We start from the raw sequence: 24,369 nt of genomic DNA, 5'->3' as shown, positions 1-24,369 counted from the left end.
ATCTATGGAGGTAGAAGAGATCAGTGGCTATGTTGCTATTGGGACAAAATGGGAAAATCATTGACAGTCGACTGAGAACCACTCCAGAATCAAATGGGATGATGGATGTGAAACTCGGGATAGACCACACTGCAGATCTCATATCAGTGGACTGCATGGCTGTGCTTACTGATGTCAACAACACATTTATTTTCAGTCTAATATTTTGGTATAAATTATAGGGGAAAAGTTCCAAGAGCACACCAAGCAACAGAGTACCAACTCAGTGGAGGGCTTATGATAAGTTCATTTTATACTAGTACTGTACCCACTGAAGAGGGTGTGTCCTTGTTAACATGGCCTTTTTATTAAAGATTCACTTTACTGTATTTATGTGGATGTTTGTGTCTGTGTGAGTGCATGCCACATGTATGTAGGTACCGCAGTCCAGAAGAGGGCATGGGAGCCCCTGGAACTACAGTTACAGGAGGTTGTGAACCATCTGATGGGGGTGCTGGGAACTGAACCCAGGTCCTCTGAGAGAACAGGTAGCTCTCTTCACTGTGAGCCAACTCTCCAGCCCAAAGTCTACCTCTTACACTTCAGCAGCCTGGAATTGGGAATAGTTTATTTCATAAAAATCAAAGTTGGGTCAACAGATTAATTTTGCTACTTTTTTCCCTTCTAACTCGTAAGTTCTAATACCAGGATTCTGAATGCTTATCCCTCTTTGTGCCTCATCACTGATGGCTGAGTATTTGAGATGTTCTGTGACTACTTAACTTCTGACTAATAACGGTACTTTAATCTACGGAGAGGGAAAATGGAGGGGAGGTGCCTGTATTAGCTCTTACCACGTTCTAGGCCTTGTGCCGAGTGAGTTCTCTGTTTCTCGTGGCAGTAAAAGTTGAAGTACCTCAGCTCCACAGAGGAGTGAACCAGCACTGAGAAAGACACACATTTGCACAGATCCTGCTCAGTAGATCTTAGACTTAACTCTAAGCCATTAAACTTACAGAAGAAGCCAGGACAAATGGGAGCTAGAAGCCGATGTGCCAGTGAGTCTAAAGACAGTGTGTCAAGTCTGGGATGAACTCCCTGGCCCTTTGCTAACCAGACCTTGGTCTGAAGCCTCTCTCAGGACTTTGGGTGCTAATTTTCTAACCTATAGTTTTCTTACCAGAGGATGATAACTTCCTTTCCACAGTCCAAGGTCTTGGTTGGGAGTCCTGGTCTGAATTTGGGTTCACATCCTATCTGTGGGGGACTGTCTGGTAAATGATGAGAATAGCTTTGGAGGTCAGTGTTAGCACTCTGTCTAGGCTCCGCCCCACAGTTACCTGGCAACAGCCAGGTATGCCTGACTCACTATAAAAGAGGCTGCTTGCCCCCTCCTCGTTCTCTCTTGCTCTTGCCCTCTTCCCCTTTGTCCCTTCTCTCCCCATTCCTCACCCCTTCCCTCCTTGTGTTCATTGCCAGCCTTTACTCCTCTCCTCTTCTACTCTTCTTTTCTCATTAAACCTTTCCACGTGGAACCATGTTGGCTTGGTGTGGTTTGTCCAGACCCAAACTGAGATTTCTACCCCAACAGTCGCTCTGCATGGCTGCAGATACTGAAGGAGAAGAGAGGTCCTGCAGAGAGGGTAAAGACAGCCCTGTCTGTGCCCTTGCTCCATGGCTTGGTGTCTATCGGCTTTCTTTCCTTCAGACACCACAGAATACAGACCCGAAAAAGCTGTTTCAATTGCATGTGAGAGGTCGTTAGTTAAATTTGGCAAAGGTAGGCTCTTTGCCTAATATGCCCCCAAAACATGGCTGGGAAAACTCAACATACAATCCTTACCCAAAATCTGGAGTGTGAAGTAACAGAACATGCCTTACATGTCAAGAACCAGGCCTTTCCCACAGCTAGCACCAATACCAGCATTGATGAGTGTTTCCCTTAGGTGATTCCTGGAGGTTATCACTGTCAGAGAGGTACGAGAACCAATCAACCTGAGAGAGGAGCAGGGGCCTGATGCATGGTCACTCTGTATCAATAGAAATAACAGGCTGAGACATCATACAGGACCAGGTTCCTATGACGAGAGCAAACGCCTAGCAGTGAACGTGAATCTGTGGTTGTTAAAATGGTTCCTCACCCTCCATGGGATGCAGAAGACAGGGGAAAACAGTTATGATTCAGTCTCCACACTGGAGTAGATGTGTCTGTTGTTCCAGTCCATGTTTGTCTCTTTTCCATCTGGTTTATTGTCTCTTTGTGAATTTAACAAAACAGTAAATCCATCCAAATTGTAGTCATACACAGTGGCTCCCTTATATCAATTAGGTAGTGACTACCAACCAATGAGTCTAACTGAAAAAGACAAGACTTTATCATTGTATAATTTGCATGCGAGCCTTGGGTAGTCTTTTTTTTTAATTACCATTTTTAAGCATGTGTTAATTTGTAGAAAATACAGCTCTCATTGCGATGCCTCATACAGATGTAGGGTGAGTGTCTCCACCACCTTCCCTGCTCTTTGTCCCCCCTGAGCTTGCAGAGTGTTAATGGCAACTTAGAACTCAACACTGCGGGCAATGAACAAAGGTAAATCCTCTCCCCACTCAAGTGACCGTGCTGTGGGGTTGCAAGACTCTGAGGCCTGGAGCATCTGGTTCTAACAGCCTCCTGAAGAAACCATACATTCTGGAAGCTTCCTTGAGTCTGACTTGGAGAGATCTGCAGATACAATCAAGGAATCAGATGAAGAGAGACTCGCCAAATCTCTCAACAGAGAGTAACCTCCCAAGAGAAATGCCCAGAGCTAACTCAGATCTGGCCTGAGATTTTGGATGAAACCAAAACAGACAATGGGAAGAGCTCTGACATTCCTTTCGCATGTGTGGAGGCTTCTGTGTAAAACAAGGGAACGGCTTTGATCCTCCACTCAGATAACCAGGAAGCAATCTGGAACTTCTTTAAATATCATGACCATGCTCCAGGCAGAACACAGGGGAGGACATTTTTACCTCGATGAAAAGACGAGGCTTGGCCCCATGGGGCAGTGTCGAATTCCTCAGCTCCTGCTTTGAACAGGGCAGGATGTCATCGAAGATTGACAAAGGAAACAAACTTATCTGCAGCCCAAACTATAGATTAGTTTGAGGCCAATTTCGGAAAATCTGAACCCTTGGACTGAACTGTGACGTTTCCATAACAACTAATGACAGACAGTAAGGCAAACAGACATGACTCATCCCAAGTTCCGCAGTTCAGTTCTCAGAGGCCAAATTTGGTCACTGGGAGACCTTTAAAGAATAGACCATCCCTGTCTTGCTAATCACATTCAAAGGGCAAAGTGTTTCTCTGGAAGAACACACGCCCTCCCCTTGCAGGAGCCACCAAGAGTCCCTGCTACTTAGTCACACATGGCTACTCCCCGCAAAGGCCTACTGTTTGACGTCTATGGTGACTGACTGACTGACTGACTAGGCTGGGTTCTCACGGTGCTGGGTGCTACCTAGTCTCCTGTTTCGGGGTGGTGTACCCTGCAGTGACTGCAAATGGCAGTGGAGTAAGGGATAAACAGGATTAGCTCTCCCAGTTCTGCAAAGAGGTTTCCGAGGGTCATGAGCAATCTGCAACACTGCAGGCCGCCTGCCTGAGCCCTTCTACAAACCTACTGTAGCTGCACGGCTACAGTGTGCCCTGCCAAGCCCTGCCGCTGCAGCCTCAAGACACAGCTGGCCTCTAAGACACTTCTAGCCACACCTTCCACAAAAGCTAACTTCTCCCTGGCCGGCCACCTCCTTGATGTTCATTGCCACCCAAGTCACCTTATTCTCTCCCTCATCCTGTCTACCTTCCATGGGGCAGCTATCCTGAGTTTTGGGAGTCACTTTGCCTTGTCCTGAGGGCACAACACAAATGCCAGGTGCTGAAGTTCAGGCGCCAGCTCCCCATCTCGTCCCCCAAAGCTGCCTTTCTCTCTTCACAGAGCTTTCTGTCACAGAACCTAACAGACAGTAGGATCCACATTACACACACACACACACACACACACACACACACACACACACACACGCACACAAAGAGAGAGAGACAGAGACAGAGACAGAGACAGAGAGATAGACAGAGACAGAGAGAAAGGAATCTTTAAACACAGTGGATTTCACAGAGAGGCAGCTTTTAGACCTGCCCACTCTGCAGGTGGAGATTGCCAAAGACAAAGAACAGACCCAAATTTCACAATTTTCAAAGCCTGTGGAATAACTGAGTAAGCCTTTCAGGGAAGGCTGTCAGGGCAAGCACCCTCATGCCAGCACAGGGGCAGCAAGGCAAACGCACCACTGGTTCCTGAATCATTTCCTGTTAGCTCGCAGCACCTCTGAAAGGCCATCAGTCTTGCTTGGCTATGAGCTCAGCAGAGTCCTGTGTTGTGGGGAAGATCTTTACCCAAGGGCATTTCTCCCAGAAGTCTGGGCATTCTGAGTTGGTGAGGTAGTTTGAAGCTGACAGAGATAGTGTGCCCAAGACACTCTGTAAAATATTCTCCTCAGTGATAAACTGCAATGGTAAAATCTAAACCAGAATGTACACAAAAGGAACCTAAGTCACAAAGAGGGACAGCCCTTGGCCCAGAAACAGTCATGTTTCTCCCTGTCCCGACATCTTCAAATTTAAATCAGAGGGAAAGGTCTGGAACAGGAAGAGTAGAAACCACTTAAGTAGCTACTTGTCGGCTCATTTACTGAAGAATGAGCCTCTGAAATGGGCGATGTCTATTTGGTTACTCTGGTAAGGATCGTGAAGTTGAGCGATTAGATGACCAGTCTACTGTGCCTGGAGTGACACGGCCAGGCTAGGGGCTCAGAGCCCTGCTCCTTCAGCCCCGCTCACTTCAGTTCTGTGCAGACATTCTGCTCTCAAGTTCAGAGGTCTCCCTTGAAAGAAGAGAAAGACAGCTGAATCGACAGTACAGTTAAAAGGCCAGAAAGCAAACAAGCAACCTTTGTAAAGCACTGTGTTGGAACAGTTGGTATAAAATATGCCTCTTCTCTTTGTAAGAGAATACCTTTCATCTAAATCACTGGAAATTGACATATCCTTGCTTGGGAAAGAATGGGACACCAGTAATTTCAAATTGCATTTGTTTTTAAATTGTCTCTTTCTCCTGAGTGCATTGTGTTTTGTCTATTTTTAGCAATGAGAACATCAAATGCATAGTTGAAACTCAGGAAATGTTTATTGAGGAAATAAAATTCTGTAATCAGAAATACAGACAGGCTTGTATAGTATATGTTTTGCATGCTGACATAATAGCGTAATACAACAGTTGCAGCTATCTGACCGACTCTTAGTCTGGAATGAAGTGGATGACTTTGGAGTCTGGTTTTCACCTTCAGCATTAACTCCATAGGAACTCAGGCAAAGCACAGTTCCTTCCCCCTGGTCTGTAAAATTGAACGGCAACAGAAATCTACAAGGACTACACTGTGCAAATTAAGTGACACAAAACTACAGACTCAAAACAAGACATAGCCTTAATCCCAACCCCTAACTGTGCACATTAGAAGACACACGCTTGCAGAGTGAACGCACTGCATAGCCTGATTCCCAGCTCCAAGCTGCTACTAAGTTGCGTAGCCTGATTCCCAGCTCCAAGCTGCTACTAAGTTATCACTGAAGAATTACCAAGTTGCCATTTCATTCTTTACAGGAAAACGTGGGCATCAAACCCATCTGTTCACCTTCATTTCCCACAAGTCCAACCATGATGCTTACTTAGCAGGCAATAGAACGTTTTAAATTATTTTAAAATATGCAAACAAAGCAAGTATAATAAAGCAATGTTTTCCGAAGTATTAATTATGTGACTGCCCTACCATATTAATATAGCCCATTAATGGCTATGGTGTGAAGAAAATGAAAACTCTAGCCTCGTTTACTTTGTGGGAGAGGTGTCTCTGTAGTGGTCTATTTTAGTCCAGCCAAATGGTAAACTTCCTGTGTTCAGAGTTCATTATCATCGCCTGCCCTATGAAGATGTTAGTGGTCAGCAAAACAGGGTTATTTTGGTACCAAGTAGAGTTGCAAAAATCTTCCTCATCAGCAGAATTAAAAAGAGACCCGGGAAGGACTTTCATGTTTGCAATGAAGTGGCTCCCTTTTGATATTTAATAGTAACAAAACGCAGCCTTGTTGATCTAAAACAATTTGGAATGCTAAGAGAAAAGATAATTCGCCCGGGAAAAGGTCTCACATTTCATTTTGTTGCTACTGATGAAAATGTTCTTCATTAAAGAAAAAGGTAATGTGAACTTACTATATAGAAGGAAATTATCGTTTTTCTGGCTTTCTCTTTAGTCAGGAAATGCCCAGAACACCATTTATTTCTTTTTTGTTTTTTGTTTTCTCCCTTATCCTACCAAAATGAAGATCTTAACACAATTTTAGCCACTTCCTTTTCCAGGGATTAAAATTGTGATTATTCCCAGAAATGAAATTCAGTGTCTTCTCCATTTAGCATTTGAAAGACATTTATTGATTGTTCACTATGCACAAGACACAGCTTGGTGTCTGGAGGCCTAGTACCAGCAAGAAAAAAAGTTAAGAGTCTTCATCAAATACCTATTGTCCGTGACTCCTTACCTTGCAGTCTACATTACAACTCAAGGTGACTTGCTTTGTCTGTTCTGACTCATTGAAAAGGACATTTCATACAGGGACACACACTAATAAAGATGCAGGCATATGCTTGTATACATTTTATCCACATGCAGCAGTATCTTAATTCAAATTCAACCGAGCAAATATTTATTAAAGCCCAACCCTGTAACAAATGGACCTACCATCTGATCTGGATCTGGGTGAATCAGAGCAAGTCTCTGATTCACCTAAGGAAAAGACTTAGAATGAAGCTCCTACTGGGAGGGCAGGGACGGAACACACCTGCAGTCCTTCCTTTCAGAAAGCTGGATCAAGCTAGAGAGCTGCAGAGCAGCCTGGGATACCCAATAGGACGCTAGCTCGCCCAAGAAGACAGCTAGCTTCACTCTTAGTGAACACAGGGAGTGTTAAGTAGTGGGGTGACCTCTCCAGGAGGTCACAGAACTACCTCTATTCTTGGCATTGTCAACCCAACCCACGGACAGCATCACCCAAAGCTTTTTAGAAAAGCGAATCAGCAGGATTCAGAATCTGCATTGTAAAGATTGAGCAGCACTGGACCCCAACACAGATGGGACTGTGGCCTACTGCAAGATCCACAGCCAGAGCCAGCACTCCAGAACCCAGCAGGGACAAGGGTAGAGAGACTAAAAAACAGCCAAGGAAGAGAAGGGCTTTCTTCAGTCAAGGGCTGTGGGTAGCTTCTAGGCAGAGAACACCTTGTTGCCTAGGGAGCGTCTGCAAACCCCCTTCTCAGCTGGTGCTGCTATTACATTATATTGTAGATGTGTCTACCCTCGTTCTCCCCTCCCTAACTCCACTGTCAAAATTCAAAGCAGGCCTATTCACCTTTACATCTGCTGAACTCACGCTCAAGAAACAATGCAATCATTAGCCGAGAGAGCAATGCCTTCCCTGGTTCCGCACAGGTCGGTACCAGAGGCTCGACATGGCTGTTCATCATGTATTCACTAGCTCAGCATCTACGGCTTCACGCTGGATATCTTCGGGTTTGAATTCCCTCTGGTGCCTGAGAGTCTTGCCCCGGTCAGCATCCCAGACAAATACTGAATCCACCCAACAAAGGCTCTTAGATGCTGACCTAAGGAAATCGAACTTGATTCTGCAGGCAGTGGGTAGGTGTTGAATGTTTTGAGCAGAGAATTATTAAGGTCCACTCTTGACCTATCTCTGTATACCATACCATACCAGGCCCAAATATTGAAGTCTTGTCCCCGGCTGGTGACGCTGTTCCAGAGTGGTGGAAAGTTGAGGAAGTAGCACTTAATTACAGGAAGTAGGTCACCGGAGCCATGCCTTTAAATGTTCGCCGTGACTCCCAGCCCTTTCCTCTCTGGACTTCCTGTACGCATTAGGTCAGGAGTCTTCTCGATTGCCCTGTCCCCAACCACTGGCACCATGATGCTCAACTATAACTCAAGCCCCAAGTCATGAAGATCTCTGAAACCAAGTAAATCCTTCGGTGATAAAAACTCTGAGATACGCAGAAGTAACGTGTGTGGAGTGGCATTAAACTCACAGGCCCACCACTTGACTACCCCCTCAGGCCTTTCTAAGTGAGGCCTTAGAAAGCAAGATCTAGCTGTCGGGTAAAGGGCACATTGAGAAGCAAGGTCTATGTACCTCAAGAGAAATAGGATGACAGTGGATGCTGAGAGGCCCCAGGACTGTGGAATGACTGGCATCTCCAAGGTCTGTTGATGCTGCCTCCCTAATCATCTCTGAAATCTACCTACTACATCCATGTCCGTTTCTGCCATCTCCAATCTAGTCAGCAACAATACCTCCTGGGGAGACTCACTCTGTATGCTGTTGCTACCCCCTGGCAGGAAAAAAGCCGGAAAGGCCTTTAAAAAGCACAAATTAAGCCACACATAGTGACATATCCTTCAGTCCCAGCACTTGGGAGGCAGAGACAGTCAAATCTTTATGAGTTCAAGGCTAGTCAGGTCTACATGGCTACAAAGTGAGATCCTGGCCAGCCACAGCAACATAGAGCCTGCCTTTGAATACACATTACACACATGCACACATGCACATGTGTACACACATACATGTGCACATGCACACACGCACACACGCACACACACATACACGAATATTCCTTTCTCCAGCCTGGCATTCCCCAGTGGCACTGCTCACACCACTCTACCATGCATGCTCTGTAGATGCCCCTGGCCACTCAGACTGCTCACAGCTCTTCTTCTTCAGTAGCCATTTTTATTCCTGTTGGCTGGGCTCCTGTAGCATTGCCTTGATCTAACTGTCTCAGATCTGTTCTACTTCTCCAAACACAGAATTGCACCATGGACCAGCATCTTGATCTTGGGTCAGAATCGTGTCCATATAGCCTGTTTCCTTTGGTGCAGAATTTGATGAATGGCTTACTTACAGTTCTTGCTTATAGAAGCTATAAGGTTTTAAAAATCCCTAAAAATAACCATGTAATTAGATGACTCTAATACTTCAAGAAAGGGAAATATTCTTGAGCATGGGTACTAAAATCTATACCTTAACTTTAACTTCATTTTTATTCTAAACTATAGTTTGTTTGTTTATTTAGATTTTTAAAGATATAGTTTTACTAGTATTCCATGTTGGCCTTGGACTCAGCATGGAGTCTTGGCTGACCTGATTGGACATCCTACTGCCTCAGCCTCCCCAGTGCTGGGATTACAACTGTATGCCCAGGAACATCTGTATAATGTAATCTATTTACCATTTAGGTAGTTTTAGATATAGCGCTGAGTGACACAAGGCACATTCGTATCCATATCAATCGTCATTGAACTTCAGAGCTCTTCTTCCTAAAATAGAGCTGCAGATCAATTCAACTCTCTATTTCCTTCAGCCCCAAACTGACTTCCCCGCCTCTGTGTGCCTTACTCAGGCCAATGAGATCCAGCAGGATTTGCCCTTTTGTGGTTGGCTTAATTCCCTCAGCATGATGTCTTCAGGGCTCACCCAGGTCGGCTGTGTGTCAGAATTCTAAGGTGGAATCACAGTTCATTTACATGTTAACTCTTGGTTTTCCATTGATCCATGGATGTGTGCACTGACCCTGTCTTTGGCTACTGTAAATGATGTGTGTGTGTGTGTGTGTGCATATGTACATGTGTATGCGTGTATGTGATGTGTGTATGTGTGTCTGTATGTGTGTATATGTGTGTATGCATATGTATGTGTGTATGTGTGTGTATATGTGTGAATGTGTATGTGTATATGTGTATGTGTGTGAGTATGTGTATGTATGTGCATATGTGTGTATGTGTGTATGTGTGTGTATGTGTGTATGTGCGTGTATGTGTGTATGTGTATATGTGTGTATGTGTGAGTATGAGTGTATGTGTGTGTATGCATGTATGTGTGTATGTGTATATGTGTGTATGTGTGTGTGTATATGTGTATGTGTATATGTGTGTATGTGTGTGTATGTGTGTATGTGTGTATGTGTGTGTATATGTGTATGTGTATATGTGTGTATGTGTGTATGTGTGTATGTGTGTGTATATGTGTATGTGTATATGTGTGTATGTGTGTGTATATGTGTATGTATGTTTGTATGAGTATGTGTGTATGTGTATATGTGTGTATGTGTATATGTGTGTATGTGTATATGTGTGTATGTGTATATGTGTGTATGTGTGTATATGTGTGCATGTGTGTATATGTGTGTATGTGTGCATATATGTGTATGTGTGCATATATGTGTATGTGTGTATCTGTGTGTGTACATATGTGTGTATGTGTGTATGTATGTATGTATGTATGTATGTGTGTGTGTGTGAACCATGTGGTCATTCTACAGCAAAGCTTTTAAATAATTACCATGCTGCTCTGCATATTTTCCAGCTAGTGTGGACAAGGATTCTTCTTTCTCGGTGTCCTTGGTGACACCTGCTTCCCTGGTCACTCCTGTTACTGTTTGACTGTAGCTACCCAAATGGCCACAAAATCCACACACTGTTTATGACTCTGTTGTAATTTAAGAACGAGCAGGGCTAAAATTCCATTTAAGTCTCATTCCTTATGTCACAGAAGGTGCTGGATGGCCCTTAGTTAGGTAACTGACACAATGTCACATAGAATGGAGCTAGACCGTCGGAGCCAGGCTCCTTTACTCCCACCTGTCTAAGAGTCTCTTAGACACTTAATACAGAAATGGAGAATAAAAAATGATAATTTCAGAAGTTGGGATTCGTCAGGGGTCATGATGAGATTTTGTGTAGGACTGGGATGGAGTCCTAGACTTACCTTATTTTTTCTAATAAAATCAGATAGGCTTCGGAAAGGCGGGTGAGCCTCAGTGAGCTTGGTCTCCTCATCGCTAAATGGAGATGACAGTATGTGCCTGTCAGCGATGTTGAAAAGGTCAAAGGAAATTCTGAGTAATCCTGTATAGTCCTAATAGCATACCCAGTCAAGCATTTAGTGATACTCACTTAGTACTTGCTAATTCGACTTGGTTTTGAAGAGCCTAACTTGGTTTGGCGTTAGTTCATTTCTGGTAGTTTCTTTCCAGTTTAGGGAAGGTTCTAGCTAAAGGTCAGAGGAACAACAGCAGCAGATGGACTTCCTGAAACGTGTGCCAAGGGTTCCCCGTCTGCCTTCAAGCTGCAGCCTCCGCCCTCCCCAGTACAGAAGCTCAAGGACAGACCCAGACACTGAACCTTCCTGAGCACTGCCCGGTGCAGACTCCAAGTCTGACTCGGAAAATGTGCTGCGCTCATCACCGGGGTGAGAGCAGCTGCCCGAGGTGGGGCCCATTGTCAAGGCTCTTCGTGTAACAAAAAGAGGAAAGGGCCTATCAAAGCATTTCCTGCTTGCAGGAGCCAGCTTCCATTAATTCTTCGTCCTGAGTCAGTCTGTCTCCCCTAGGCCAGCATCGCAGCAGGCCTGCTGTCCCCCAGAACAGAACAGGCAGTTAATTTTAAAACCTTTCCAGGAGGAGGTTAAGAAGGGAACAAGTTCAGAGGTCTGGTGACACCACCTACACTTTCCATATGGAGAATGGCACAGAGACAGTACAGTTGTTCTGAGACCTGTTGACACTTGCTAACTGCACTGACGCTGGCATAGAAACGTGAGGACAGGAGGGAAGTCTTTGCTCTGCCTGTTTCACTGAGGGCTTATAGGAAAATGATAATCGATGCTTTCTGAACACTTCAGTATATAAAGGTATTATGGGAGAATGGTCCAGGGATAGAGGTAGAAGGTTGAAAGCTGCATTAGTTAGCCATGGGGTGAGTTAAAATTCCCAAGTGAATGATGGAGCTCCACCAACTAATCTGGATCTTCTCAGGGAGGATGTTGACTCTCCGAGCTGTAGGGGGAGTTATTCAGGGTGCATGGTAAGGAGCTAATCTCACAGAGAAGGGTTGTAGTGAACAGAGTATCCAGCAATGAGCCAGACACAGAGGAAGAAGCTGAGAGACGTGTAGATGGCAGTGCTGTGGTTGAGCACCAAAGGCTAATCTGAGAAAAAAAAAAAGGTAGATACTAAGACACTGGGGCCAAGAGTCTGCTAGTCCCCATCTATCTGAATGAGGTCACCATATATCATCCAGCCAAGCTGACCACACATGCACCAGAGAATCAGCAAACAGTGACATTGGCCCAGATCAGAAGAAAGCACTCAGGCACATACGTGCTAAGCACAGTAGTATTCACCTCAAGTTACTACCTGTGGGATTGACCTGTTACATGTGATGTCCGAATGTCTCAGGGATCAGGAGGTGAGCTCTGCTGTGAAAAGTCCTGCAAAGCTTGCCCGGGGTAGGGCAAGCGTCCAAGGAGCTCTCCAGCTCCCTCTGCCTTCACTGGCATTTCCCCCTGTAATTTAGTGATCGAATTTCTCCCATTAATTCACATATCAGGAGGCACTGTTTATATTATAGATGGTGTGTTTTCTTAGAGGGAATGTCGTCCCGAGCCATCTGTGGTCCCCAGAATGTTGAGTCTCTGCTCTTTCTTAGCTTAGCTGCAAGGCTCTGAGTGGTACTGTATTGGACACATCCCAGGCTGCCTCGAGCAAACACTGGGCCTCATCTGTGCTGTGTTTTCACAGATCTCTCTGAAAGCATCAGTGAACTTTTAAAATTCAAAGGAAAACTCAATCCTTTTACATCTCTTTAAGATAACATGAAACTAATGTAAAGAGATTGAGGGGGAGAGCAAATTTGAAATCCATTCAATGGGATATAGGCCCATTGATATCTTTCAGGAATAAAAAAATTTCACGGGGCTGGGGATTTAGCTCAGTGGTAGAACGCTTGCCTAGCAAGCGCAAGGCCCTGGGTTCAGTCCCCAGCTCCGAAAAAAAGAAAAAATAAGAGAAAAAAATTCACATTCTAGGCTTGATCTCCAGATGTGAGAAAGACCCTCGTTCATGGCTACTGTGACTGTAAAAAGTTTTAAACCAAAATATCAGATATTCCAATTGTCATTTTGTCTATATAATGTCCAACACTTATCTAACTGATTTATTTTAATCAAGTTATCTTACTAAATGATTATTCTGGATAACATAGTGTGATATATATATATATATATATATATATATATATATATATATATGACACTATAAGATATACTATAAAGAAATTACACAAATATTAAATTTCCCCCAAAGTAAAATCAACAACCAGGAAAGCTTTCTTGGCAAAGCAGCAGCAAGGCTCACCTCCCCAGTTCCCACACTGCTTAATCACAGCTTATGTTGCTACCTAAGCCATTCCATTGATTCTGTAATCCTTTCCCTATAAGGTGGGCTGTATAGAGTTACTTCTGTGGTCAGCACAGCCTTTTCCTTGTGGAGGAATGCCAATGCCTTCGTCACGCTCACCCGAACGAAACACCCAGGCTGTGGCAGTAACTGGTTGGGATAGGACTCAAACTGGAAGAGGCCAGGACACAGTGTTCAGCTGTCTTAGATCTGTACCAAGACATACAGAGACTCTATCAAAAACAACAGACCAGAATGTCAGCAAAGCTGTTTTCTGGATGGTCAGGGAACTTGTTCACTCCCACCGAAGGATTTTAAGTGCCCATGCTTAAGGGAGAGCAGGCAAAGTACTTAGGAGTGGCAATAAATGCACTCTGGCCGAATGCTGTCTCTCACACAGTTCTTTCAATATGAACCATGGCTCTCCCTGACGGGTCACAGTAGATACAGGCCTTTTTTTGGTGGACCAAGGAGATAAATGCCAAGGTACATTCAAAGAGTACTGTTGATACCACAAACAAATACCGGTGTTGAAGTGCTATCTGTTCATGTTAAAAACTAAACAAACACTTGTGAGGTGCCTATTCTATGTTAAGCTCTACACTGGAAGCACTTGTAATGTTTAACCAAGAGCAGAGCTCACACACCCTTTCTGGCACTTAACCAAGAGCTCAAATGCCACATGGGTTATTATTTTACACTTACCGCAATCAAGAAAGACAGGTACGGAGGTGTTCTGAGTTGAATGGCATACCCTTAGTGAAAATCCATGAGTTGAAATGACTCAGAGTATGACTATATTTGGTGGTAGACCCTGAAAGAGGAAAGCCAGTTAAAGTCATTGGACTGACCTCTAGTCCAGTATATCTGTGGCTTAGACATTGGAGACACAGAGGGAAGGGCATATGAAAGACTTGGGAGCCTGCTGTCTACCTGGAGAGGAGCCCCAGATACCAGCAGCCCTGACCTCACACACAGCCTCCAGAACTGGGAAGAAATAAATCTCTCTTGTTTAAGCTCATCAGTCAATGGTTGTATTAGTTATGGTTTATGTCACTATGACCCAATCCCTGACAGAGCAGTTTAAGGAGGGGTGGTTTACTCTGACTCATGGTTTCAGACTGTACAGTCATACATGGTGGGGCTCACGGCAGAGGGAGAGCATTATTGGAAAATGGAGTGTATACCATTACCAGAGTCTCTAACCTCTGAGTGCCCACTGATGGCACCCTACTTCTACCAGATGTTTCCCCCTCCTAAAAGTCCCACGCCCTTTCAACATACTTCCGCTCTTCAAGAATAAGTATTCCAAACATAAGCCAGGAATGTTTCAGATTCAAACCATAAACAGTGGTGGTCCCAACAAACTAAACGATTATATTGTCATCACCATAAGTTGTTAATGAGATGGGTTGAACAGAGCATAAATAACCCCATGAAACTAAATAAGGCTGCCACAGGACTAGAACCCTGATCTTCATAAACCCTATGGTCTGTCTGCCATACAGTTCATAAAGCTATCTAGGTGTCACCAGAAAGGATCAAAGTGAGAAAAATCAGAGAGCAGCTTTGTCCCTCAGCATACTGTCGCTGCTGGTTGTTTTTCCAGTGCTGACTTCAGGAGTCCTGTCTTCCTGACTGAGTCTCCCAGGTCCTCTCCCATCCTCCCTGTAGGGTCTCTGTGGATGAGGAGCATCTGAGGGTAAGCGGTCCCATAGCCCCTGATACACTAACTCACTTAACCGGCTGCTGGTAAGGACCATTAAGTGGTCCTTTTGAAAAGACTAACTTGTCTGAAGTAAGTCTGTAATAGCAGCAAGCCGGGAGTATGTGAGGAGGAAAAAAGACATTCCCCTTGGTGTTTTGAAAAGCGTAGTGATCACTAAGACTATGCCCTTTGGGGAGTTTCATCGATGATATAATCACTAGGGACTGGTACAATCAGGCTAGATTCCTCGGAACAGAAAGTCAGGGTAATGGTATTATTTGGATTAGATATGATAAGAGTGAGTCATCGCAAGATAAGGGTCAAATCTCGCCTCGGGGCAGTTGTTAGCCAACTGTATGGAGAGCCCTGGAGATGCATGGAGGAATAGAAATGCGCCCTGTCTTTACAGTGAGCACGCGAGTTAGTTAGATCTAGCTCGATGGTTCTCAATCTGACTGAGCTGTACCACCGCCACCTGAGGAACTATTGCCATGCACAGATAGCAGGCTCCATCCCCTGAAACTGGGTCATTAAACCCAGCCTGGATTTTAAAGTGTTCCCCAGACCTTCTGATAAGAATAAGCTTTTGGAGAAGAGCCTGGACCTGGGTACCCCACAGTATCAGGGGGTACGACTCCCCAAGACTAATAGGGTTCTCTCAAGCCTTTCAGTGGTGTTAAGAGCTATCCATAAGGAGGGTGAGGAGAGAGAGTGGCTGGAAACCAAACCTTTTCCTGATAAACATACACGCATGCCAAATGTCAGACTAAATCCGAAGAGAATGCAGTTCATCAGACTGAAGGGGAGATCGATCTCTGCCGACTGTGATCATTACAACCAACACAGAGCTTCCCCAAAACATGAGCCATGACTTTTCAGTAAATGACAGAATTACTGTCCTAAGGAAAGCCACAAAGCCAGGAGAGCTAGATCCTTTTCCTGCCTTCTGTTATGAAGGGACAGAAGATGCAGAGTAACCCAGGAAATGGCTTGGTAAAACATGTTTTCCACAGCTGTTCATGGAACCTCGTGAATGTCTTGTCTTGGGCTTTATAACCAGAGGGTTTGGGATCAGGAAGGCACGCAGATGATAACAGTTCTACCCACAGTGGAGATGGGCTCAGAGACTCCGCCCTTTCTCAGTAGTGGAAATGAGGGAAAACATTAGCAGCCAGCCTGGGTGAGGGCACCAGCCACCCAGAACGGACAGGGTCTGAAAGTACAGGCGACCTACACAAGGCCTTTTTCCCTCACCTTGTGCCTATGGTGACATTGTTAATGACCAAAACTATTCACTGGGGTTTTATTGTGTTTAAGAGAAATTCCTGCTTTTGGAGGAACGCCAGCGATCACGGGAGGCCAGTCAGGTACAGTTCACCATTGCCCTTGGGGATAAAACCACCCTATGAGAATAAAACCTGGAGTTATCCAGTCACAGACAGCAGCAAGAAAGGAATTTGTCTAAGAAGAGTTGGGAATTCTCCCTCCCCTGAATTCCTTTCTTAATCTGGTGGTATTTGTGTACTGCTGTTGCCCACAGGTGGAAAAACGAAGCCTAGAGTGTGAGTGCGGGGTGAGGGGTGCTCTGGGCCCCTACAGCCCTGTCTGCAGTGTTTGGTGAGGTGTGTAGTGGGAAAGTTGCTACAGGAAGAAACCTGCTTTTTCTAGACTCCACAAAGCCTTACAGGGACGTGATGTTTAGTGCCAAACTTCTGTAAGGTAATTTTGCTAGCAGGTGTCTGAACTGTATCTACAGACCATGGTTGTTCACACTGAAATGTAATTGTTGTAGTGGGCCTATGACAGACACTCCACATGTCTAGAAATAGGCAAATATTTATGCACAGTACTAGTGTAATAGTCAGACTTGGACGCATGATCTAAGCACCATCGTGGGTTTTAGCCAGGCAGTGCGTGCCATTTTCCCACCTCACCACACAGCCTTTTCTTCTTCTGTGTTAGGAGTAGCTGTCATGTAGCAGTTTGCTGTCGCTAAGGTCCCCAATGCCTTTTTCCTCCGTGGCACGATGAAAAGGCCACGGGGTTCCAGAGGGATCTGGGCGAGCTGTGAGTTCAGCTGCTATCACAGGTTGTATTTCAAGGCCAGATGTGCACGCCCAGGTGGCAAGCGTTACTGGCACGTGTCAAGTCTCCAATACTTCTCTATGGCTTTCAGGACAATCAATCCCACGTGTCCTTAAAGGCTCGGTCATCTTCTAATGGTCACTCTTTGTTGCTTACGCCCCCGGGTCACAATCGATAGGAGACTCAAACAGGATTCACTCACTCCTGCCTTCGTGAACAATATGCCCATGGGCCAGCAAAAAGGGTTTCCCTTTTGTTTGCTATTCTTCCACAGAATCTTGAAGCTTCTCCCAGAGTAGGACTATGTGCTAATTCTCAGTAAACACACACATGCAATCAGACACACATGCTCGTGCTCACACGGCTATAGATATACATGCAAACATACACTCATGCAGCACACATACACATGCACTCACCCAGACATATACATATGACACAAGAACATCATGAGTGCCCACCCAGATACACACATACATACACAGGAACACAGATACACACATGAAGACATACATGAATGCATAGTCTCACATATCCACATGGACATGTGCAAACACAAATATACCTATATGCATATACCCAGATACATACATATGCCTCACACAAACACAGATAGTACACATGTGAATATACTTTCTCACACAGTCATATGGATACATATCACATACATACATACATACATACATACATACATCACACAGTCATATGTACACATATGCCACATACATACAAACATACATACATACATACATACATACATAGACACATTCACACAAACATATCCATATATGTACTCTTCTAGACACATATGCATACACACGAACTAGATGAAGCCACACATTCTTATACAGTCTTTGGACAAAGACATACAAATATTCACTCACACATACAGACAAATGTGTAAACAAATGAATACAGATATATACACAGACACACATACAGGAACATATGTTCTCACATGGACACAGACACAGAAACGTACCTGGGCTCACTTAGATACATACATTTGCATTTCCATGAACAAACACAAATAGACACACATACACACAAATGCAGAGCCATAAAGGTACATGTGTGCATTCACACAAACACCAACAGGATCATACAATATAGACTCATGCACACACAGACATCCTATGCATTCACAGACATATGCAGCCATGAAGACACACATAAACACACAGACACATAGACAAAAACACATATTCACAGATACACAGCCACACATACATGCAAATGTAGTCATACATACATGTACACTCAGTTACATATATGTACACTCATATATAGGCACATGCATATGTGCAAATGCTCACAGACATGTCATGCATCTACACAGATAAACATAGTCTCTCTCGCTCTCTCTCTCTCTCTCACACACACACACACACACACACATTCCATCACATCACATATACAGCCATAAGATACACAGCCACACATTTGTTATACACTCAGACACATAGGTGCACACACCTAGATGCACATACATAAAACCACACACATACACTCACACACAAAGACAGACTACCAAGACATGCACACACACACAAGAACAGATATCCTTAGACACACGGAGAGAACACATATACATGCTCAGACACACACATACATGCTCAGACACACAAATAAGCATGCACAGTCACAACCAGGGTTGTTCCAATGTCTGCCTCCTGTTTGTCTCAACGCTCTTGTCAACCCTTTAACAGGAAACAATCTCTTTTCTGGCCTTGGCCCACACTTTTACCTCCTACATTTTGCTGGGGGAGCAAATAAGGTACAAATTCAACACCCCCACCCCAATCAGCTCCCCATGCACAAAGGGCCATCTAAAACCTAGGCCAGGCTGCAGAAAGGGGCCTGGTGTGCTCTACAAGGACCCAGGCAGTGGCCTCTCTTATAAGTTAGCAGATCCAGCTTTTCAAGGAAATGTCAATGACATTCAAATCACCTGTGACAATAGAAGAATGTGTAGCTAGACACAAAAACCTAGACCTTTCCCAACAAATCCCATATGCTACAGATTCCTCCCAACTCCATGGTAAGCAGATAGACAGGTGAGACAAAGTGGCTGACAGAAGCCACGCTCTCCCATCTCCCCAGTTGATTGGTGAGTCAGTAACTACAGAGGGTGAGGGGAGCCGGGTCTCTCCTGGTGACAGAGTCAAAGTTTCTCTCTAAGGGCATGAAGGCCAACCTTCCTAAGTTGTACGTCACCAGCAAGCTCCCCCAGTTGTTGAAGCTTTGTGCACAGGGATTCACCAATGCAGACCTGCGTTCCCTTATCTCTTATCTCACAAAAGCGTTTAGAGAATTATCTGGCCATCGGTATCATACGTCAGCAGAAGTCAGTGATTACTATGATCCCAGTGAGGTGATCGGATTAATGAGCCACCAAGCCCTTTATGCCTTTATTATCTCTTATTACACTAGGTTCTTACAGTCGAGATGGCCCTCCCTGTCTCAGAACTGAAATAATCCTTCCTTTACGTCGTTTAAATTTTGCTTTGGCTTTTGTACACCCGTGTATCCGTGTGTGGGTTGTACGAGTGGGTACAGATGCCTGCTGAGGCCAGAGGTATCAGATCCCTAGAATTACAGGTAGTTTCCAGTCATGCAATTATGTGTACTTGGAACCAAAACCAGTCCTCTGTAAGAACAGCGCGTGCTCTGAACTGCTGAGCCATCTCTCTGACCCCACAGCTCTTCTTTCCTGATAACGCCTATTTCTACCTGACACTGCTAGGGTTTATTATGCAGTTAAAAATCATCCTGCACCATCCCACTGATTCCACTCCGTTCTTCCCAGAAGAGGGGAGAGAGCTTATAACAAGCTACCGGAGGAGTTTTTGTTTTTCTCCCTCATGCATTGGTGAAGACAGACAACGCTGCACACCACAGAAAAGAGCAGCAGTAGAAAACAGAGTTCCGAGTGCATGCGGGGGATTAAACCCATGGTCCAAGTCCAGCATCCGAGATGTGCTCTCTTCATGGGAATGCATGGAGGAAGGGATGGAGTAATTGATCTTAAGACACGATTCTACTGAGAGACAGCTGCTGGCCTCGAGTTCACCATCCCCCTGTCTCTTGCCCCTGAGTGGTAGGATTTCAAGCATAGGCAGCCATGCCCATGAAGGGCAGCTTGAAGATTTCCCGTGATGCTTTCCGTCAGGACTAGTAACTGGCAGCAGTAACTGGCTCAGTGTGCAGGAGAATGAAACAGGATTCTCTACAGTCTCCACTTTCACTAGCAGATTCTGGCCAAGTGAAACCTGCTCTCGGGCCTTATTTTAGTATCATGGTTGTCTCTGAAAATCTGATGAAGCTGATAAATAATCCTCTCAGATAATGCACATGGGCATTTTTCTCTCTTACACACACACACATGCATATGCACACATGCACATTCACAAACATACTCACACATATACTCACACACACATCACACACACACACAAACACTAACAAACACATCACACACTCACACGTATACTTACACACAGGCACACATGTGCACACACTCACATACACATCGCACACACTCACAAACACATCACAACATTCACACACATACACACACATCACAGGCGCTCACACGCACCTTCTAGCATAATTCCCCCTCCCTCTTTTCTTTTTATTTCCAGGGACTGAACCTCAGGGTCTTGTCCATGCTGGTCAGTGATCTAACACTGACCTATAAGCCTAGATAAGAGTCCCATGTATTAATTTGTAATGACCTTCAATAACAATAATTAATAACTAAATATAGATTTTTTTAAAAACTACCTTCTTTTCTTTTTATAATTTTTGTAATTAAAATTCCTGCTTTTCCCCACTTTGTGAGAAGGGGTGCAATGTGGGGTGGGGAGGGGCTGGGAGGAGAAGAGGTTGGTAAGCTGGGATTCAGATGTAAATAAATAACTTCATTAACTTGAAAAATAAAATAAAATCTGGCTTTCGACCCTCCTGAAAGAGTTCAGACAGCTCAATTGTTTTGATATGGTATATTCAGCATTTAAAAAAAAGGAAACTTGGTAGGTCTCCTGAATTTCTGGAAACGGTTTTTGCCTTTCTGTTAAGAAAGCACAGTGGGCACGGGCGCATGCCTCTTTACAAACGCTTTGTTATAAGTTAGGCTGGCATAAGGAAAGAGATAATAATGCTAGAATAACCCACAGAAACTTTATCATAATTCACTCCAACTTCAAAACATACTGCTTAGGAAGAAACAAATGGGTATGGATCTGCTGTAGGAGAAATTTCACAAACATGGAAATAGATAATGGATATAGAAGAGTAACGTTGCTAAATTACTCTGTGGGCAGCTATATCTATGCCATGGGGTTTAAAATGGGGTTGAGAAACTTCTCTAGACACTTAGAGCAATAATTTGCTTTGGAAAAGTTTGGCAATCAGCATACAGCTGCTCTGAAAGATTTAGAGTCAACCCCTAGAAAAGTTTACAATGATCAGAATTTACCGTCCTATATTTTCCCCCGGGACCGATCATCACGGAGAAAGAGAAGCTAAGTTGATAATAATTTATTAGGCTATGTATCACTTACAATGTATAATAAATTATATAAAAAATACCACAGCATCCTTCTAAACAATCTCTCATATTCATATCCTAATGCTCGCTACGGTGTCTGTAGGACATTTAATTAGATTATATTTTAGCATTAGCCAGAAAGTTTAAAAAAACATTAGAAAATCGTTCACAGTCCTTCAGATTTATGAAGGGCCCCATTCTTTCAACTTTGGGCAAACCATTTTGGAATGTGTACAAATCCATAGACGACCACCATGCTGGGCAAGGCATCCAGTTCTTTGACTTTAACACCAGGGGGCGCACTGTCTTAGGCATTGTATGAAATGCAAGCAGTCAATTACTGATCTGTAAAAATCTTGACCCCATAAACAGCACGGAGGTTTAGCCACATTTTAAGACATTCGGGTTAAAAAACAAAAAAGCAAAACTTCAGTAAACCATTTACGGTTCATATTCCTTCTCTTTCCTCCCTCTCCTTACCCACTTCGATATTTTTCAAAAAGAAAGAAAACAAAATAACAAACCAAACAACAAGAACAAAAACCAAGTTAGGTTTGAGTTTAGTTTTAGGGCCTTTCCCAGGACCCTGGATGCGTGCACTCAGTCCCCACAAATGCCATTTTCTGCAAGTTCTGGTCCGTGCCTCCATTCTCTCAGGCTGTGTTGCTCCTTTCCTGCTGCGAGAGTTCTCAACACCTGCTGAAGGCACTTTGCTCCCAGTGGGACAGCTCAGGGCTGTAAGGAGTTGGGAGTCTGTGTAGCTGGTGAGGTATGTCCCTTCCATCCTCGGAGTCCTGTCGGGAGAAGCTCTCAAGCCTTTGTGCGGGACACTGCCCCTGCCAAGACTGGCAGGCTCACTGGGTCTTTAAAGGTTCATTGGTGGATAAGCTCCTTAGCCATCCTGCTGTGCTCAGTGTACCTTGATGGAGTATTTCCGCAGTTTGAGGAACTGGAGAAGCTTGTCTTTTGTCCTCTTCTTCAGGGCCATGAGGGCTCGAGTTTTCTCCTCCAAATCTTGGTCGATGGCGAAAATGATCTTGGCCCGCTCCTCTGCCTTCTTGTCTCCCGAGTTCCTGAAGAGCCTCTGCAGGGACTCCTGGTCTATGTTTTCAAAGATGTTACCCACAGCTTTCTTGCGAGCAGCTGTGTCGAAGTGGTAGCCGTGGATGGACGGGCTTACTCGAAGAGAAGTGGACATGCTGGTGGCTGGGTGGCTTGGTTTTGCTTTCATCGATGTGGGTCTTTCACAGCTCAGCTTGGGCACTTCCAGGGAAGTCTGTTGTAAAATCAATCCCTGGACTGCTATTTAAAGTGTGAACAGAGCTCCGGACTCAAATTACACTGGTGACGTCACATTGATCCCAGGGAGGAAAAACCACAGAACATTAACAGTTGCGTTGCCAAATATCTGGCTCCGGATGCTGGAATGCATTTCAAAGTTGTGTTTGGAGAAGCTGGCTACGGGGGCTTCCCTCTTTACATCCCTGACGGCCGTTTGTCCTTACAAACCGTCTCTTCCTTCCAGAAGCTGAAACCAGGAGAGAGAAAAGGCTCAAAAATCTTCACCAACAATTGAAACAAAGAGTCCTGCCAAACTCAGCAGAGTTTCGATTTGTAGAGAAGTTGTCTTTTTTTTTTTTTTTGGTTTTTTTTTGTTTGTTTGTTTTTGGTTTTGTTTTTTGGTTTTTTTTTTTTTTGGTTCTTTTTTTCCGGAGCTGGGGACCGAACCCAGGGCCTTGCGCTTCCTAGGCAAGCGCTCTACCACTGAGCTAAATCCCCAACCCCTTAGAGAAGTTTTTAAAGTGCAGGCCAGACACTGACGGCCTAGGTCTGTGTGCCTTTTGCCTGTCCCTCTCAGGGTAACTGTGGCTTGTGGAGCGAGGGCCTGGGAGTCAGAGAAAATACTTTGGAGGACATCGGATTCTAGAGCTAAAGTTTGCTGACAGAATACTGACACGGCTCGGCGGGAAACCAGGAGTCACAAACTGTGTGTGAGTGCAATATGCAATTTCTGCCAGAAAGTGCAATTTAAACAGTAATAGCGGCAGGGGGGAGCTCTTATCTTGTGTGGGTAGTGACAGCAACAGCTATCCAAAAGCAGGGGTCAAAGGTTAATGAAGATGCTTTGAGTACTCAGTGCCCACAAGGAATGAGCTGACCTTTTGTTTTCAGGGCCACTTTGGAATCACTCAGCATAATTAGAACGATGCCATCCTCATTACACGTTTTAACATCTTACTTTTGCTATCCACAGATATGTACAGCTATTACATGCTAAACGGTTACCTTCATCTGACCTAGGGATTCCTCTTTAGGAACCAAACCTCTACTGTACTTTCTGGTCCTCCAAGAAACCAGAATGGACTTTTATATTTTTTCATATATAGTCAAGAAAGTCACAGACCTACAACCCCATCTGTCTGAGGCAGGCTAGCAAACTGCAGGACAGACTGAATTACACAGGAATTCCCTGTCTCAAAGTTAAATTAAATTAATAAAATAGAAATAAAATCGTTATTTTACCTTAATAAAGTTTGTGCCTTACTAGGAGAAAGGAATGAGATATCTTTGCACATAATCTTCATATTATCTCAAAGAAATATCCACTGGGATAAATATCCACCAGAGTTATGGGAGCACGTGAGGGC

The 24,369-nt window shown here is 44.4% G+C and overlaps 2 protein-coding genes and 1 long non-coding RNA gene across 2 annotated transcripts in view; 1 reads left to right on the top strand and 2 right to left on the bottom strand.

Annotated features, from left to right (window-relative positions):
• The window catches only part of Erich1 (glutamate-rich 1), a gene marked incomplete at its 5' end in the record, with an annotated part of 52,793,804 nt that overhangs the window by 7,995,955 nt on the left and 44,773,480 nt on the right, over positions 1-24,369 (bottom strand).
• Positions 1-24,369, top strand: part of LOC120097515 (uncharacterized) — a 97,928-nt gene that overhangs the window by 34,670 nt on the left and 38,889 nt on the right.
• Tcim (transcriptional and immune response regulator) lies at positions 21,697-22,990 on the bottom strand. The gene is given in 1 exon segment (NM_001115043.1): positions 21,697-22,990. A coding segment is annotated over 1 exon segment (321 nt). The 5' UTR covers positions 22,953-22,990; the 3' UTR covers positions 21,697-22,631.

This window comes from Rattus norvegicus, chromosome 16 (genome assembly GCF_021556685.1).
Source record: "Rattus norvegicus strain SHRSP/BbbUtx chromosome 16, alternate assembly SHRSP_T2T, whole genome shotgun sequence".
Classification (NCBI taxonomy): Eukaryota; Metazoa; Chordata; class Mammalia; order Rodentia; family Muridae; genus Rattus; species Rattus norvegicus.
The sequence above is the reverse complement of the archived record's forward strand: the minus strand, read 5'-3'. Positions and strand labels throughout refer to the sequence as shown.